At 41.8% G+C, this 18,841-nt stretch overlaps 1 protein-coding gene across 1 annotated transcript in view; it reads left to right on the forward strand.

Annotated features, from left to right (window-relative positions):
- iars1 (isoleucyl-tRNA synthetase 1) overlaps nt 1–18,841 on the forward strand; it is a 74,972-nt gene that overhangs the window by 35,609 nt on the left and 20,522 nt on the right. The window contains 9 exon segments of the mRNA XM_072447068.1: nt 186–259; nt 1,227–1,421; nt 1,687–1,773; nt 3,010–3,093; nt 12,389–12,533; nt 12,857–12,977; nt 13,047–13,138; nt 14,426–14,503; nt 15,889–16,010. Coding sequence (XP_072303169.1) covers nt 186–259; nt 1,227–1,421; nt 1,687–1,773; nt 3,010–3,093; nt 12,389–12,533; nt 12,857–12,977; nt 13,047–13,138; nt 14,426–14,503; nt 15,889–16,010 — 998 coding nt within the window.

Here is an 18,841-nt window from a genome sequence, read left to right on the forward strand (position 1 = left end):
TAGGCCTAAATCTGTGACATTGAGCTAATATGTGCCAAAGAAGCCTTAAATTAGCAGTGTGACTCGTGTGGCATTGATAGTACTTCTCTGTGGGGGTTGGAGTGGAGATGAGGCTAGGATTATGTAATTAATGGCGGTGATGTCTAAATTTATGAGTCTATTTGTGCGTTTTTTCTTGTGTTCAGGTGGTGTGTGTTGGGTCCATGGCTGAACTGGAGGAGCTGACAGGAATCAAAGTCACTGATCTGCACAGAGAGAAGTGAGGCGCGCATTATTACTAGAGTATTATGTTTTTTGATGAATAGAAATATCACATTTTATTGATTATTGTGAGGAGAAACATCACAATTCGACAATTATTCACCAAACAACCATGAAATCTTTAATTTTGTGTCAGTTTCATCTAATAGATTACCATTCCTGTCATGTGTGAGCTGCTTTATGATCTCAAACTTTCTGAATGATAAAGCAAAGTTGTTATGGCAGAAACAGACTCACTTTTTGGTGAAAATAATTGGAATTACTTAATTTTCCATTTAAAATCAACAACAATTAATATTTACTTCTTAATTATATTGTGACCTGAGTAATCACAATTATTGATTTAACTGAATTATGCAAAAACATTTTGCACTGGTTTTTGATACTTTCCCAAAGAATGCTTTGTTGGTATTTGTTTTTTGTCAGTTTGGGCATAAAACACAAAACTAGGAACACGACCCAGAGATTAACAAAACAAACAAAATCAAGACATCTGAGAAATAAAACAAAAAATGGTGCATCTAGTCTAGCGTCTGTCAAAAAGATCAATTTGCAAATTAAGTCTGAATGTAATTTTTTCCTTTTTTTCGAATGGGTCCAGTCCTTGATATTTGGTGCAGGTTGAGTTATCCATTTAATGTAAAGGCTAGGAGTATGCTCTAAATGTATCCACAGATTGTGTCTATGGCTGGAGTTTTGAGGCCCAAATAAATAGATCTGAAATCAAGTGTGATGATGTCAAAAACAGTCTGCAGCACTTTGTTGATCTCAGTCAAATATTTCACGGTCCCAAAACACATTGTAATGGTGGGCCTCCCGACAACCACAGTTTCTCCAGCAGTCAGCATCTAGTTATTGTAAATAGTTCTGTTCTGTTCATCTGATTTAACATGGAAATTTGGTGTAAAGAGTGTGACCATTTCAGATTCCACTCTAACTTAATATCCTGTTTTCTGTCTGTGCAGCATTGACAGTCTCACAATCCCGTCCCGCTGTGGTAAAGGCATCCTGCACAGAATCACGGAGGTCTTCGACTGTTGGTTTGAGTCCGGGAGCATGCCATACGCTCAGGCGCATTATCCCTTTGAGAACAAGAGGGAGTTCGAAGATACTTTTCCCGCAGACTTCATCGCTGAGGGCATCGACCAAACCAGAGGATGGTGAGAACACATACCACACCTCTCTATTCTTGTTGCAGAAATAAAACCCTTGTACTTAGACCAAGGCTGTCAAGACTACTCTGTTATTAAGAATTTTGATAATTTTAGTCACAATATAATCGTAAGGACTAAAAGAGAATAATTGAGGATTTGAGAAGCAAATTATAGCATTCAGTTTCAATCTTTACATTTACCGTAGTTTTAATTTTTTGAGTTTTTTTGTTAATAAATACAATGAATACATAGTTTGTTGTTTATTTTCTAGGTTTTACACCCTGCTGGTCCTTTCCACTGCTCTGTTTGGCAAACCTCCCTTTAAGAACGTCATTGTCAACGGTTTAGTCCTTGCCAGGTAAAGTACAGTCTGTTATAATTACTTTGTGCATTTTATTTTTTTCTTCTCTCAATGGCCTTATTTAAATGAGTTGCTGTGTATTAGCCATCCCAAAGTCACTGGGATAGACTCCGGTCACCCACGACCCCAAACTGGAACAAGTGGTAGAAAATGAATGAAAGAGTGAGCCATAATGAACCCTAAATATATTAAGCACTAATTGTCATCTCTGGCTTTTGACTTCATTTTGTGATGTTGTGAATCACTTGATCATGCATGATTTAATGCTACGACTCAATTGTGTAACTCTTATATTAATTAATTCAGTCCATTCAGATTAGTTAAATTGACTGTGTAGCTGTTATGAAGACGTTATTGGTTATGTTACTTAGGCTGAAATATTCCACAGTATTTTTATTAAAATTTATAATAATTGTTATTATTTTACAAACGATCTTGCTAGTTGAACAAATAATATTTTTTCTTTTTAGCTTCGACAGGACAGTGCAGCGTGAAATGGGGATGAGACTGGGGACATGTAGTCAATTGTCGAACGCCAGCGCCATTTGGCAGGCATATGTGCTATCTACTCAGCCACGAGCAGCACTAATTGAACAAATACAAAAAAAGTGTAATCATTTGTCCAAGCTGCCTCTGAAGGTTTTTCTACATAAAAAAGTAAAGAAATTTACATTTATGGCCATAATCAAATTTTCCCATTTTTCTTTGACCCGGTCCTTGGCAGCTGGTTCAGTCTGTTCATTTCATTTCTTTGTTATAACTTTTTTGCCGCAGCCAAAAGTATCTTCCAAAACCCATCTATTGTTTCCATTGCAGGAGTTTTATGTCAGAGATACACAGTTTTAAAGTGGGAAGTTAATGTTGAAAATAATGATTGTGTTCATGCTGTTGAGCATTCCAGACAGATCAATAACATCTCCATGGAGACGAGCAGGAGCTGAATATTACATGGCTACATAAGTCTTAGTTTGTTCTAATGGTTGTCGTACTGTGTGTGTTAGCTTTAGCCTCTGTAGCCTCTCGTCAGTGCAGCATTAGTGTGTCCTCTTTAGCCCCGGGGCTCTGTGCAGCTCAATGCTCACTGGACTGCTGACCTGGAAGGACTTCACTTAAACTGAAAAATCTAACTCGGGCCTTTCCAACATGCACTTCTGATCATGCACGCTCTCCTCCTGCCTGTGTGCATTAACGCCTGTACGAGCTCTACCCTCTCCCTCTTTTCTCTCTCCGCAGTGATGGGCAGAAGATGAGTAAACGCAAGAAAAACTACCCCGATCCCAGTCTCATTGTGCACAGTTATGGTGCGGATGCCCTCAGGTTAGTGTGGTGCTCGTGTGTGCCAATGAAGCGTGAACGTTTGTGTGCCACTGGCTTCCTCACTCTATGTTTGTGTCAAGACATTCTTCAATATTTACCCCACAACTAACAGGGCGATGTGCATTAGTGACAGGGAAAGCCTCCAAACGTCATTAAAAGCTTTGCCATTGTGTTAAGGTCATGATTGTAAAAGTATTGCACATTATGAGTAAAGTAAATCAGTAAGTCTTCCAGAAGATCTAGTACTACTTTTACAATTAGTAGTTTTACTACTACAATCACTTCCACTACTAAAAAACTTTGCAAGTACTACCATGTTACTACTGAAACTACTATCTGTATTAGAAGTTTTATCTATCTGTTAAGAGTGATGCTTCTACTTGCTACCAGTCTTCACTTATTTGTCATTAAGGCTGTGCAATTATTGGTTTTGAATCTAGATCATTTCTAATTATCAGGGATCAGGTTGGATTTTTTATTTAAAGCCCACAGCCAATTGTCAGTAAAAGCATTTGGTTTAGAGCAAGTTGGGGGAAGAATAAACCGTATTTTTCGGTCTATAAGTACCTTTTACATATTTTGGGCCGGGGTGCGACTTATACTCCAGAGAGACTTATGTGTAATATTATTCATTATTTTCACCCTGGCAACCTCATGTCACATGTTGATTATTTTCACACTGACAACCTCAAGAGGGCGCTCTAGGCTCTAAGCGACGCAAAAGAAGAATCAGCACTTCCTCTACCTTAGAAGTGACTCAGAGGAAGAAGAGTTAAATGGATTTAGTGATTTGGGGTAATACTGATGCTTTGGTAAACTTGTTAGCATGTTCTTTATGCTATAGTTATCTGAATAACTGTTCATATGTTACGTTAACATACCAGACACTTACCACAGTTCTGTCTGTGCGTCATGTAGCTGAAGGTGTTAGCGTTAGCATACGTACACCTAGTCACCATGTTCTCTAATCTGTTATTTTAAACTGCATTTCACAGTGAAATGTCTGTTCTTGGTCCTGGATTTTAGCAAATTAATTTCCCCCAAAAATGCGACATACCCTAGTGCGACTTATATTTGTTTTTTATTCTCTATTATGCATTTTTTGGCTCCGGTGCGATTTATAGTCCAGAAAATACGGTAGACTATTTTTGTTTTGAATTGTATGGCATGTTTTTATTTTTACAGGGACAATGTACAATGTTATATTGACCTAAATTGATTATTTGATTGGATAAAGATGCAAAATTTCACCTGTCGTCCCGGGGCAGGTTGATGTTGCCCTCTTAAAAATAAGTCTAAATGTACATGGCAACTTGACCTTGTCATCGTACATGTTTTATATATTTAATTTAATAAAAATATAAATACCGGTAGATAATCCCGCCCTTAGAACAAGCACTACTGCTGAACAACATTCTGCACAAATGCTCTCTCTTCTTCTCAGTCGTACACTGGAATACATGCATACATGGATACAAACTTGCCTCTCCAGGAGCCATTTTGTAAGGCGTGCTAATGTTTTGAATAAAGTGTATGTAATAATCTCAGTTAGCATTGAGTTCCATTGATTCATTGAGACAATAGAACATGCAGATTCAACAAAGGAGGTCCTACATTTTGGGGGGCCGCATTCACCTCTTGAAGTCAATCGAGTGGCTCGAGAAAAGATACCCGATTAAATGCCTGTAATGTTTGTTAAGATCATTTTTATAGAAAGCCATCTTGGTTTTTATTTAAGTATAATTGAATTGAAAATTGTAATTCTGAGACAAAATTGTGATTAAACCCAAATTTGTCAGTAATACTTATAAAACTAGTATCATTACCAACATTACTGCTCTTACCACAACAACTAATATGACTTTTTCTCCAATTTGTTGTTCAACTAAAAGCAGAAGGAATAGTGTGGTAGATCTTGAGACGGAGCAGAGAGTACAAACATAGTAGGTCCTTTGCCCTGCGGTGTAAACACACAGCACCATATGGGCCAATAAATAAAGCACGATGCAGCCAAGCCATATGCCTACCGGTACATTTTCAGCAAAGACAAACTTCATAGGAGGAATTTGTCAAATATAATATAATCTCCAACATTTTCTTTGTATCGACAATGTGGAGAAGTTTTAGTTTCACATGTTAGTCATTTTGGCATCAAAGTGGTAACGCTTTTATTTTTGCCTCAATTTGTTTAACTCTTAGAAAACTCGGATGAACCGAATTGATGCCAAAACTTGAGGTTGTCCTTCAGAGTTTGTACAAAGCATATTAGACATCTTTTGTACAAACCACATCACATCAGAGGACAGAATGAATAGTGTTATGTTGGCACTGGCTTGTGAAATCTGTAATCACGTTTTGACTAACAATATAAACTGCAGATTTGCAAATTGATTGACAAGGATGTGAAAGGCTTTTTTTTCTGTTGATCTGTTGGACTTGTAAGTTCAACTTTTACAAAGCCAGAATTTGCTGCCAAAACTCAAGCTTGTCTCTAAAAGTTTTCCTCCCTTCAAAATATAGCTGTGTCCTCCAAACAGTAAATTCATCTTCACTGAATTCTATGTAAATTCAACCACAGTTCCCAGTCTGGATAAATGAAAAAGGAAAATATATGGTAAATTAGGCAACTTTATTCTAAATATTTATGATTAAATGCCTTTAATTGACATGGTTGTAATTTGCTTTTCATTGCAGTTCTTCCGTCATATTTGAAATAAAACGCAAATAAAATCTAATAGTTTCCTCTTATATGTGTAGAATGTAGAACTATATCCTAGTGTCAAAATATTAAAATATCAAACACAATATTGATTCTAAGGAATTGGTTTGATACGTGATCATTATTGCAATACAAACATTATGATTTAAAGAAAGTCTTTCAACACACAATAATTGTATTTTCTTTAATAATATTTGGTCTTGTAAGATAAGATAAGATAAGGTATTCCTTTATTGTCCCACATGGGGAAATTTCATTGGTGCAACGCAGGTAGATACAGAGGTAGATAGAGAAGAACAGATCACTTATAGGAAGTCTGAAAAACACTTTCAGTAGAAGATCTCCTATAAATAAATAAAAACTCCCATAGACAAATAAATAAATAAATAAATAAATACCATTGCATGTGATCCCGACAGTAATTGCACATGAATATGTGTCACGACAGCACATAGATTGCACATGAATTTCACAGTAATTGCACATATGACAGAATTGCACATCAGTATTAGGTTAGGTCAGTATTGCGAGTGTTCAGTACTAACAGTTCTTGTTATAAAGTCTGACAGCAGCAGAAGGAAAGACCTACGGAACCTTTCCTTCACACATCGAGGGTGGATCAGTCTCTCACTGAAGCTGCTCTCCAGAGCGGACAGAGTGTCCTGCAGGGGGTGACACTCATGGTCCAGCATAGATGTGAATCTAGCCAGGACCCTCCTGTCCCCCACCTCCTGCACCGAGTCCAGAGCACAGCCCAGGACGGAGCTGGACTTCTTGATGACTCTGTCCAGCCTCTTCCTCTCCCTCTCTGTGATGCTGCTGCTCCAGCAGGCCACACCTACAGGAGCTGATGCCACCACAGAGTCGTAGAAGGTCTTCAGGAGTGGCCCTGTCACTCCAAAAGACCTGAGTCTCCTCAGGAGGTAGAGCCGACTCTGGCTCTTCCTGTACAGTGCGTCTGTGTTATGAGTCCAGTCCAGTTTGTGGTTCAGATGAACACCCAGGTACTTGTATGAGTCCACTCTCTCAATGTCCCGTCCCTGGATGTTCACTGGTGAGGGGGCAGTGGGGTGGCGTCTGCGGAAATCCACCACCATCTCCTTGGTCTTCCCCGCGTTGATGAGGAGGTGGTTCCGCTGACACCAGTCCACAAAGTCCTGCGCCAGTCCTCTGTACTCCGTGTCATCGTCGTCCGTGATGAGTCCGATGATGGCAGAGTCGTCAGAGAACTTCTGCAGGACACAGCTGTCCGTGTCATGTCTGAAGTCTGCAGTGTAAAGGGTGAAGAGAAAGGGCGCGAGGACAGTGCCCTGGGGCGCCCCCACACTGCCGGTCCGAGTGTCAGACACACAGTTCCGGACTCTCACAAACTGGGGTCGGTCTGTGAGGTAGTCCAGGATCCACTCTGCCAGGTCATACTCCACACCAGCCGTCTCCAGCTTGTCCCTCAGGAGCAGCGGCTGGATGGTGTTGAAGGCGCTGGAAAGATCGAAGAACAGAATCCTCACAGAGCTGCCAGGCTTTTCCAGGTGAGAGAGAGAGCGGTGCAGCAGGGAGATGACGGCGTCCTCCACTCCGACGCCAGACCGATATGCAAACTGCAGCGGGTCCATGGCTGAGCTCACGGTGGAGCGGAGGTGGTCCAGGACTAGCCGCTCCAGTGTCTTCATCAGGTGGGACGTGAGAGCCACTGGCCTGAAGCTGTTGAGGTCTTTGGGGCGCGGTGTCTTAGGCACAGGTACCAGACAGGAGGTCTTCCAGACCTGTGGTACCACCCTCAGCTTCAGGCTCATGTTGAAGACATGCTCCATAACTCCACACAGTTCATCTGCGCAGGACTTAAGGAGCCTGGGGCTGATGCCATCAGGTCCTGCTGCCTTCCTCACTTTAATCCTCTTCAGCTCACTCCTCACCTGTGCTGCTGTGACAGTCAGTGGTTGGCAGGGGGACCGTGTGCTGGGGGGATGGGTGAGTCCAGGCGAAGTGGGGAGCTGATGGTCCGGGGCAGATAAGCGAAGAGGAACAGATGCAGGGCATTGTCCAGCTGTGGACGAGGGAGCATGCAGCTGTGCAGGGGGAGGGGCGGGTGACCAATCAAACCTCAAGAAGTGAGCATTTAAATCATTCACCCACTGTAGATCCCCCTCTGTCTGGGCAGGGGGGATTTTGAAGCCCGAGATGGTTTTCAGGCTCCTCCACACTCCCTGAATGTTCTTTTGCTGCAGCTGCTCCTCCATCCTCCTCTTGTAGCCGGCCTCAGCCTGCCTGATCTTCCTCCTCAGCTCCTTCTGCACAGTCCTCAGCTCCTCCTTGTTCCCTGACCTGAAGGCTCTCTTCTTCTCCTTCAGCAGAGCCTTCAGTTCACGGTTAATCCATGGCTTGTTGTTTGGAAAACACCGCACCGTCCGGGAGGGAACAATGTTCTCAAAACAGAAGTTGATGTAGTCCGTGATGCACTCTGTGATGGTGTTGATGTCCTCCCCATGTGGGTCATAAAGCTCAGTCCAGACAGTGGTGCTGAAGCAGTCCCTCAGAGCCTCCTCGCTCTCAGCAGACCACATCCTCACCTCACGGGACACCACAGGCTGCCTGCGCACGATGGGTTCATACACAGGCCTCAGATGTACAAGGTTGTGGTCCGAGCTGCCCAGGGGAGGGAGGGGGGAAGAAGAATAAGCCTCCTTGGTGTTGGCAAAAAACAAGTCCAATGTTCTATTCTCTCTGGTGGGGCAGGTAACATACTGGGTGTATGTTGGTAGAACAGAAGAGGGAGAAGCGTGGTTAAAGTCACCAGAGATGAGGAAGCGAGCCTGTGGATGCTGTGTTTGCAGCCTACAAGTGCAGGAGAGCAGTGCTTCACAAGCATCTTCAGCATTGGCAGACGGGGCCACATAGACTGCGATCAAAATCACATGTGAGAACTCCCGGGGCAGATAATATGGCCTCATGCCAATAGCGAATAGTTCAATATCCCTGTTACATAGCTGCTCCTTCACTGTGCAGTGTTCGGGTTTGGACCAGCTCGTGTTCACATACACCGCCAGACCTCCACCTCTTTTCTTCCCGGATTCTCTCGTTCTGTCCGCCCGCAGCAGATGAAAATTGTCCAAACCTACAATAGAGTCTGGCATTTCTGCTGTTAACCAGGTCTCTGTGAAAATCAAGACACTGCTGTCCCTATAAATCCTCTGGGACCGCATGAGGCTCGCTATTTCCGTCATTTTATTTTGAAGGGACCTCACGTTACCCATGACTACGGCGGGAACCGACTTCCTGTTTGTCCCTCTCTTCTCTCGGAGTTTACGTCCAGCCCGTCTGCTTCGTTGCGTTTTCCTTAGGATGTCCGCCGGGATAACGTGACGATCTCCGGGTAAGACGACAGTTCTCCGCAGTTTCATTAGTTCTTCCTTTGTGTAAACGCGGTACGGCGCCGGGCGGGGCCGGAGCCGGGGGACTCAGAGCCAAGACACATCGCAACGACACGACGAAAACACTCAATCCAGCCGAATAAAGTCAAAACAAGTTAATTTAAAGCGATTCCAGTGCGTGTCCCGATCGTTCGTGAAGTTCCTCTTTCATATAAACGTGTATATAAACGTGTACCGACGACACGCCGTACTTTAGCGCGGCCGGAGGGCGCGGGGGGGGGGGGGGGGGGGGGGGGGGCTGGTGGGCTCACTCGGAGCTAGCTCACGTCACAACAACACAACGACCGCAACGAAAAACGCTCAAATCCAGCCGAAAAAAGTCAAAAACAGTTGAATTAAAAAACTATTCCAGCGCGTGTCCCTATCGTACAGTAAAATAGAAAAAATATACTAACTATATTTACAAAATATAGGCGATAAAGCACAATAAGTGTGAGAAAGAAGAGAGAGCGTTTACACCGGGCTGCCAGCTGTACCAGCGCCTTATGACCAGGGCCGGCCCAAGCCTTCAGGGGGCCCTAAGTGAAAACATTTTTGGGGGCCCCTCACCACGTCATCAGAATCAGTTTTATTGCCATTGTCAGTAAACAATTCACATATGGGAACTTTCTTCAACGCAAACAAAGCGCACCAAAACTCCAGGGCATCTGTTTGCCTGTTAGTTTATTCTCAACACCTCACAAGCTCAAATATTGATAACTTAAATCCCACAATGCAACTTGGTATTCCGCTGACATCACCTCTACTCCCTGTACAAATAACACACATCCCAGATATGTTTTTGGGTGTATTTGTGGGCGTTAAGGGTCTACAGCCACATTAGCACATTAGTTTAAATTAATGAACAGGGGGGTCTGGGGGCCCTCCCCCAGAAATTTTCAGACCTTTTTTGGGTCTTCTGCTGCATTTTCAGCCGGCTAAAGTAAGAGTAAAATGTTGAGGTTGTAATGCTATCAAATGATGATGTGATGAAACTGTGCCAGGAGAAAATGACTGAAGCCAGTTATTAATACATTAGTGTACTTAATTACTCAATACAGTATTGGCTATGAAAAATAATTATGGTCAAATTGATTCATTTTAACTGAAAATGTAAAAGTAATATATTGTTATCCTTACTAATTTATCTTTTACAGCTCCCAACTGTTCCTTCTTGCCAAAGTGACAAAACAAGTTATATTAAATTAAACAAATGGCATAAGCATTGCTTGATTAACAATTAACACTGATAAAACAGTGCAAACATGTTATTCCCAGAGAATGAACAGAACTAGAAGTGAAGGTCCAAACCTAGCTATAGTGAAGAGACTGTGTTTCTGCAACTTTGCCACTTTTGTATAAAAATATATAGTATTATTCTATAACAGACATAATCATAATATGTCTGGTTATTTTTCACTATCAATTTATTATAATTTATAACAAATAGTCTAATGATGCTTTTTAAATAAATTGAAATGTTTTATTGCTCTATTAAAAGTGAATTACAATATAAATGTTTGTTCTGTTCTGAACATCACACACTGGACTCCTCTGCATGAAACAATGCTGCGATGTGATTGGCTGATGGACCTTACATGCATAAACCTTTACGTTCCTCTCATTGCACGTTAAGAAGTCAAAGTAAAACAGACATCACGAGTCACGATTGATCTCACACATGGTGATGTGAGAGAGAGGGACGCAAACTCAAACCCGCTCATCTCTAACTGAGGCTACACAGGGGCCCGGGACAGGGGCCCGGGACAGGGCCGCACACTGTTCACTCCAAAGTCTCACGTCAGAGGTTCTGGACGAGACGGCGCTCGTCTGGACCGGATCTCCGCCTCTAGTGACCGGGGCACAGACGCCCCTCCCCGGCCTCACCTGCAGCTAACACTACCGGGCTGGTGTAAATATTTAGCTTATTATCTTTCATTCAGACACATTATGCGCGGTGCAGAGCTCTCGTCGCCTCCAGCCTGAGCGAACTAACGTGACAGAATCGTGTTGTTTCAAACAGCAGCATTAACCGTCTCTTTTTGTAAGAGAAGTTCAATACCTGGAGAGTGTTGTTGAGTTTGCAGTTTCTTTACATCGTCAAGAAGTTTCTTCTTTCGTTTTTCGGCATCGGGGGGATATATTCTTCTGGACATGAGGACCACGTTGTGTTGTGTTTATGTTTTGCTCTCGTTCTGCTCGCGCACAATCAGCGCAGGTTTGGTGCCTTGGTTGCCAGATTGTCATTACAAATAAATGCGGTTTGTGCGTTATATGTTACCGCTGTGTGCGCTGCCGCGCCAGCAGCACTACTACACTAGTGGCGCACGCTGCGCTTGCACTTCGCATAAAACGGGTTGCCAGATTGGGGGCCCTATTAAAGCCTCGGGGCCCTACGCGGCTGCTTAGTTCGCTTATAGGCTGGGCCGGCCCTGCTTATGACGCCTTGAGAAGAGAGAGCGTTTACGTACTAGTTCTAACAAGCATCATGACCATTCTAAATCTATTTGGGCAATGTCCAACTTTGTCATATATTTATATAATATATAAATTATTTGTGATTTTCCCTTCTGGAGTGGGACATGATGGTAAAAGCGGGTGGAGTTAAGAACCACAAAATGTCTACAGCAAAGATGAAAGTATTACTCACAGTTCATATGACCTGTTGGACTATACATTTCACTAAACATAGTAAACGTATATATTTGAATTTTTAAAAAAAATATGTTGCTCATTTTCTCCCTATTTTACAATTTTGGTGACGTTTATGATGTTACTTCCTGGTCGGGCATGAGCAGCAGATAGGCGATTCCACAACTGTTAACTAGCAGCCATACAATAAACACGGGCCATCCATATAAATTACACAAATGCTATTATTTGACAAATGATAATAGCTGATGCCATCTTTATTTTGTTAAATGATTGTTTAATCTTTCAGAAAAATGTGGCGGTTAATGACATTTTGTTGACCTTGCTAAAGTTCTTTGCAAACTGCAACTTGACTAATGTAAAACTACCACCAAACAAAGTAATAATTAGAAAAAAATGAGAACTTGTCATATGCACTTTAAACATGCATGAATGAAACACAACTTTATTATGTGGCAAAAAGTTGTTCTGTTTGCATCTTATCCTCTCTTTAACTGATTTCCCGCTGCCCCTGCAGACTGTACCTGATCAACTCCCCGGTGGTGAGAGCAGAGAACCTGCGTTTCAAAGAGGAAGGTGTTCGAGACGTTCTGAAGGATGTGTTTCTGCCCTGGTACAACGCCTACCGCTTCCTGGTGCAGAATGTACAGAGACTGCAGAAAGTATGTGTGATTATGTAAATTATTATGCTCACAAATATTAAAAAATACTATATGGCATTAGTATGTTATATAGTGATAAGGTGGGCTACTTCTGACATTATAATATTTTGACTGAAGTTGAGCTAGAAAAAACATTACCATTCTTCATTTACTTAGCTCTGATTCAAAAGTTTAAATTTTAGACTAATGGCTCAATATTTGACAGAGAAACAGCTTGCTCTTTGCGATTTTTGCAATACATTTTAGTTTCTTGTCAATGCTTCCGTTACAATGAATCAGCAACAGTGTACAATCTAATGCTCAAATCCTTCTCGCTTTGTTAGGAGGAGAATATCCAATTTCTCTACAATGAAAACACGGCCAAACAAAGTGACAACATCATGGACAAATGGATCCAGTCCTTCACACAGTCCCTCATCCAGTTTTTTCAAGCTGAGATGGACGGTAAGACCAAGCTTTTACGTCGATAAAACTATATTTGTTACATAATAATGTCTTGTTAATGCGTTTTAGCTTATCGTCTGTATACTGTGGTTCCTCGTCTGGTGAAGTTTGTGGACATGCTCACAAACTGGTACGTCAGGACAAACCGTCGCCGTCTGAAGGTGAGATCGGGCAGTAAAATGGTGATATTGACGTACTCGCGGTTGTTGACTGTTTAATAGTGATGGTCCTTAATGGATTGCTAGCATTAGGTGTGAAAGACAAAGCAGTTGTTCCAAATGATATGCGACAATGACAATGGAGAGGAAAATTGCACATGGGGGGGGGAGAAAAAAAAAATGCCCAATGGCACTCAACAGTCACTTCAAAGTCTGCCATGGTTTTGGTTAAGTAAATGTTTCATACATTTTTGCCATAGGTTTTTAATACCAATATTAGGAGTTTAAAGCAGGGATGTCCAAACTTTTTTCACCAAGGGCCACATTTTGAAACTTAAACGGGCAGAGGGCCACAAACAACTTGACAATGTCGAATTTGTTGAATGACAAAGTGAATCATTAGAAATTTTGCATTTGACGTAATTGTGATGAGCCTCCACCTTTAATTAGACCTAGAACATTTATATTAGGTTTGTATAAAATCAATATGCCTGAATTTTCCCAATTTCACAGTAAAAAATACTACTTTTTGTTGTTTGGGCCGACATAGCAGGAAGCTAGAGGGCCAACAAAAATTGGTCTGAGGGCCGCATTTGGCCCCCGGGCCCTAGTTTGGACATGCCTGGTTTTAAGGCACGACGGAGGCTAAGCAGCTATGTGCAGACTAATGTCCATAACGCGGTTGTTTTTTATTCCAGAAAACACACGTAAAAGTTTAAAATGAAATGTTTTAAATTGGCATTTTTGAGTGTCTGAAGCATATTTTAAATGGAATTATTCTTGTGCTCATCAGGTATTACTTTGCCTGATAGGCCCAATAATATTATTGTGTTTTTTTCGAGGCTGAATGACTGGGAAAGTGCATAAGCATAAAATATGTATAAAATGTCTTTGAAGGTCCAACATAATGAATTATTCAGGTTTTCTAAACCATTTCTGAACACCTTAGCATTGGCATTCCACATTTTAAAAATAATGTCACAAATGGAAGTCAAGGTTTTATGTTTGTTGATATGACGCACCAGCTTAGGGCTCTCAAGTGTGCGTCAAGGGGTCAAGTTCATATTCAAAGTCTATGTGGACACACTTCTGGGCACCCAGCGTTTTTACGGTGCATCCAGAGCGTCCGAGGCGGCGCAAAGAGCAGTTATAAATGACCCCAGATGAACTCTGTAGTGGTGGGGGTGAATAAAAAATGAGGGAGTGAATTCATCAAGCAGGTGGTGTCAGTTTTAGTCTGTTTCCTTGCTTTGTGGTTGCCTCAGTTGTGAAGTCTGCGTTGTGTTTCAGGGTGAGAGTGGTTCGGAGGAGTGTGTGTGGGCGCTGGAAACCCTCTTCAGTGTGCTCTTCTCCATGTGCCGCCTCATGGTGAGTCACTCTCTTCACACCAGAATAACAAGTGTTTTTCTAAGGGAGACCGGCCAGCACTGATGTGGTGAGATGCTGCTTAAGCCCCGTTTTCCAATACTGTACATGCAACGGTTTATAGAAGTTTGATGTCCATTCTGCCTATGGTAACTGAACATTTGCTATATGTATTTGAAGGGATTATGAAGGTCTAACAGTCTATTCATAGACTTTCTCTGTCATATTTAAAAACAATGAAGTTATTCCTCCAACACATTACTTGCCCGACCAGCCATTCCCAACACGTTTTGGCAAACTACTTATCAAAACTGTGTGTGGGTCTGGGGCTCAACTGCTGAGGTTCAATTTCTAGGGCGCAGTTTAGAGAGCAGAGTCAGAACCAATCACATAAACCCAGAAGTGACGCAAAAAACGCGACACGCTTAACCGGATATTACGTAGCCCATGTCAACAAGGCGTGTTCCGCGTTATCCGTCCCCGAACGCAGAAAATGTCTCCTGAATCGCAATGACGCCCTTCGAATAACCGCATCTAACGCACGTTCATCATGGCAAGTAGAGCGGACTTTCCTGATTGTTCAAACCGAAGCGAGAGCAGAAGTAAACACTCGGTCACGAGCCGGGTCCGCCATCTTGAATGTTTTGGAACGTGGGGGGAAAGCGCTACTTCCGTATCTCAGTGTGACGCGTTGTCGGTAACTGGATTACCGACAATTTCATTGGCTCTGACTCCGACTCCAGACCCTTACGCATTTGAACAGAATGTGGGCGGGGCTGGCGTGTCAGGCAAACACATTACCATCATCCTAATTATTCACCGCAATGAGTTTATTTGGGCTTTTCACTGCGTTTTTTTTTTTTTTTTTACAACTCTCATCTTATTAAACAATTACATTATTCATGCAAAATACAATAAGATGTTTAAATATCACTAAACCCTTAATTGGAATATTGCAGACAATTTTTTTTTCTTATATCAACCAAAGTCATACCATTTTGCTTCGGTGTAAACATTCCATCTCGCCTCTAACACGCATTTAAGTATTTCCCTCAAGTAAGCGTGCTTCTGTGATCATGAATAATGTATTAGTGGTAGTAGATTTTATTTATAACTCTTAACGACGTTCCCATGCAAAACCCTGTTTGGCACATCCTCGATCAATACCACCTCGCTATAGGCCATACAATGAATTAGCAGCGTTTGTAATGGTGGATTGTTTCATTTGCGCTAACCTCTCTATGGCTTTACTCTTTTTGACCTTTTGTTCATTATTTCACAAGAGAAAATGTTTTTTTTCTATATGCAGCTGCAGTGAAAATGTCAATTATAGCATAAAGCATGTAATATGTTTTTCCTTCATGGCTGACTTTTCATATCTCCCATAGGCTCCTTTCACGCCCTTCATAACGGAGATGATGTACCAAAACCTGTGCCACATCATTGACCCGGCCTCTGTGGAGGAGAAGGATGCCAGCAGCATCCACTACCTCATGCTGCCACAAGTTCGGTAGGAGAATAGATGGATGGGGTGTGGTATTTTTATACAAGCCAGTGTTCTTCGCCAGTTTCTTGTTATAATTTGTCTTCCCCTTTTGGTTGCCCCCAGAACATCGACGAAAAGTCTCTCATCCATGGGTTTCAGTCACATGACTTATTGTCACCGCAATTTTGACGTCGCCACATGCTGTTGCCTTTCCCCACTGTTAGATAGCCATGAAAAACGCTGTATACAATTTAAAAGGAAAAGGGTTGATATTTGGAGAAGACAGAAGTTATGGGCTTTGGTCCTTATCTACAGCGGCGAGTCGCTGATGCTTAAAAGCAGCGACAACTTGCCACAACAAACTTTTATGGACATTAATATCTAAACTTCCTCGTCCACAAGCCCTCTGCACCGGACAAGCCCTCAAAGCTTCCAAGAGCACGGACTTTGTGTCTGATCCTAAAATATAACACCCAGAGAGTTGGAAATTAGGGTCGTTAAAACAGTCTGCTAATAGGCTAACGTTAACCTAAGGCCCAAAGTCACTGGGATAGGTTTGGGACAATGGGAACAAGTGGTAGAAATGAATGAATGATCAGTAAAATGGCTTTCAATATTGATTTCATGAACATAATACAGACTTTTAATCATTGCCATTTAAAACATTTTTATTTATTTTTTGGCCAAACTAGTTTTGTAAATTTAATGCTTTAAAGGCGCAATGGACGATTTTTCGGCGATTTGAGAACTCAGACGGAAGTGCGCATGTGCACTCCCCGTGCGGACTGATACAACACACACGTGCGTTTGTTTATCAGCGCGACGGATCGCATCGCATCTCTCGTCTCCCGTCTCCCGTAGATTTCCGTCTTCTTATGAGTCAGCTCGAACTGTCTTTCTCCGTCTTCATTTTGTCCCGTACACTGAAGGAACTATATTATGATAGATCCATGCGCTTAGGCACGCGGAAACGTGCTGCTCTCGGGGGACGAGCCGCACGCGGCTGCAGGTGAGCGGTAGGTGCGTTTTATGATTGATACGTGGCAGGACTAATAGGCAGTCCACGCCACGAGGAAATAAGACTCAGATTTGGGCCAAAAAAATTGTCCGTTCAACCTTTAATATAATCATGTATATTCAGTATCTATATTCTTAAAGCCATTTGTATAGGTCAGGGGTGCTCAATACGTCGATCACGGTCGACCGGTCGATCGCAGAGGCAGTGAGGGTCGATCACGCCGAAGCGTGCCGGAAAGCTCCGGAAAGCACCGGATAGCACCGGAAAGCACAGAAGTGCGCGCTGTGTAACGCAGAAGAAAGAGGAGAGAGGAAGTTCTGGTTAAGCTCAACCTTCTATCATTTAGCGTAGTTGTGGTCAGTATATTTTATTTTCAAAATACTCAGCTGTATTAAATGGTCTAGTTAAAGGTGGTATGGACGATTTTTTTTTCCAGCAAATTTTATATCATATTTCCTCGTGGCGTGGATAAATCATTTGTCCTGCCACGTATCAATCATAAAACACACCTATCGCTCACCTGCAGCCGCGTGCGGTTCCTCCTCACGTTTCCGCGTGCCTAAGCGCATGGATCTATCATAATATAGTTCCCTCAGTGTACGGGGCAAAATGAAGACGGAGAAAGACAGTTCGAGCTGACGCAGAAGTGGACAGAAATCTACGGGAGACCAGAGATGCGATGCGCTCCGTTGCGCTAATAAACAAACGCACGTGTGTGTTGTATCAGTCCGCACGGGGGAGTGCGCATGCGCACTTCCGCCTGCGTTCTCAAATCGCCGAAAAATCGTCCATACCGCCTTTAAATAGCTGATTTTCTCTCTCCTTTTTATATTGCACATTTGTATATGATAAACAATATTAGGCTATTAATGAAAGCCTACATTGTGTTTCTATAGCCTAATTATGGTTAAATAAAAATAAAAAACAGTTTAATACTGACAATAAATATAATACTAAATTTTACAACAATTTAGATCCATAGGAAGATCTTCGGGCTTTGTCGAAATATAAAAGTAGTTTGTGAGCCGAAAATGTGTGGGCACCCAAGGTCTACATTATTCCTTAACAATAACAATTATAGTCTTTTTTTTATCCCGTTTCTTGAATAGATTTATAACCTAAGGCCACTATATACAGTTATAATGGTGAGCTTATCCAAGACCAAACTTTGAAAAGTTGCTGGATGTTTTCCACATAAACTAATTACTTTCTTGCGTCTAGCGACAACATTTTTAAAATGGTGCCATGAGAGCAGAGATTTAGTTCAAACTGACAGAAAAAAATGGGTCTGGAAAAAATATCCCGTGTCCTAGTCGACCCACAATCCATCACTGTTATTGCTCAATTATTTTCCGCAAAATGTTCCTTTGTGACTGATTTTTCTAATTTGCTAAAAGTTTTTTGCGTACTCTATAGATGAAGTCTAAATTTGTTTTTTAAAGGAAATGGGTCTGATGGCTAATCTTTTTGGCAACATTGGCGGCTCTGTAGACACTCCCAAAAAGCTAATATAGTTTTTCCTGAACTGTTTTCTGTTCAAGACCTTTTTCAGAGTTGTTAACCAGGAACGTTCCTTTGTAACAAAAGGTTACGTCTGGACCTGGTTTGAGTCTCTGCAGATTACTACTTTTAAAACTTGTTTTGTCATAACTGGAAACATCTGCATGATTTGCTCATTTGATAATTGTGGTTATACAGATCACAGTATAATTGTATAAGTACTAAAATGTTATCTGGCTGTTTGCAACTTTAATGTTCAGAAGGTTTTATTTCATAAAGCTGCTGACATACTAGAGTCATGATGATTTATTAGACAATGTGAATAAAAAAAGTCTGT

Source organism: Eucyclogobius newberryi, unplaced genomic scaffold (assembly GCF_026437365.1).
Source record: "Eucyclogobius newberryi isolate DKJ021-1_F unplaced genomic scaffold, fEucNew1.0.hap1 SCAF_157, whole genome shotgun sequence".
In the NCBI taxonomy this organism is placed as follows: domain Eukaryota; kingdom Metazoa; phylum Chordata; class Actinopteri; order Gobiiformes; family Gobiidae; genus Eucyclogobius; species Eucyclogobius newberryi.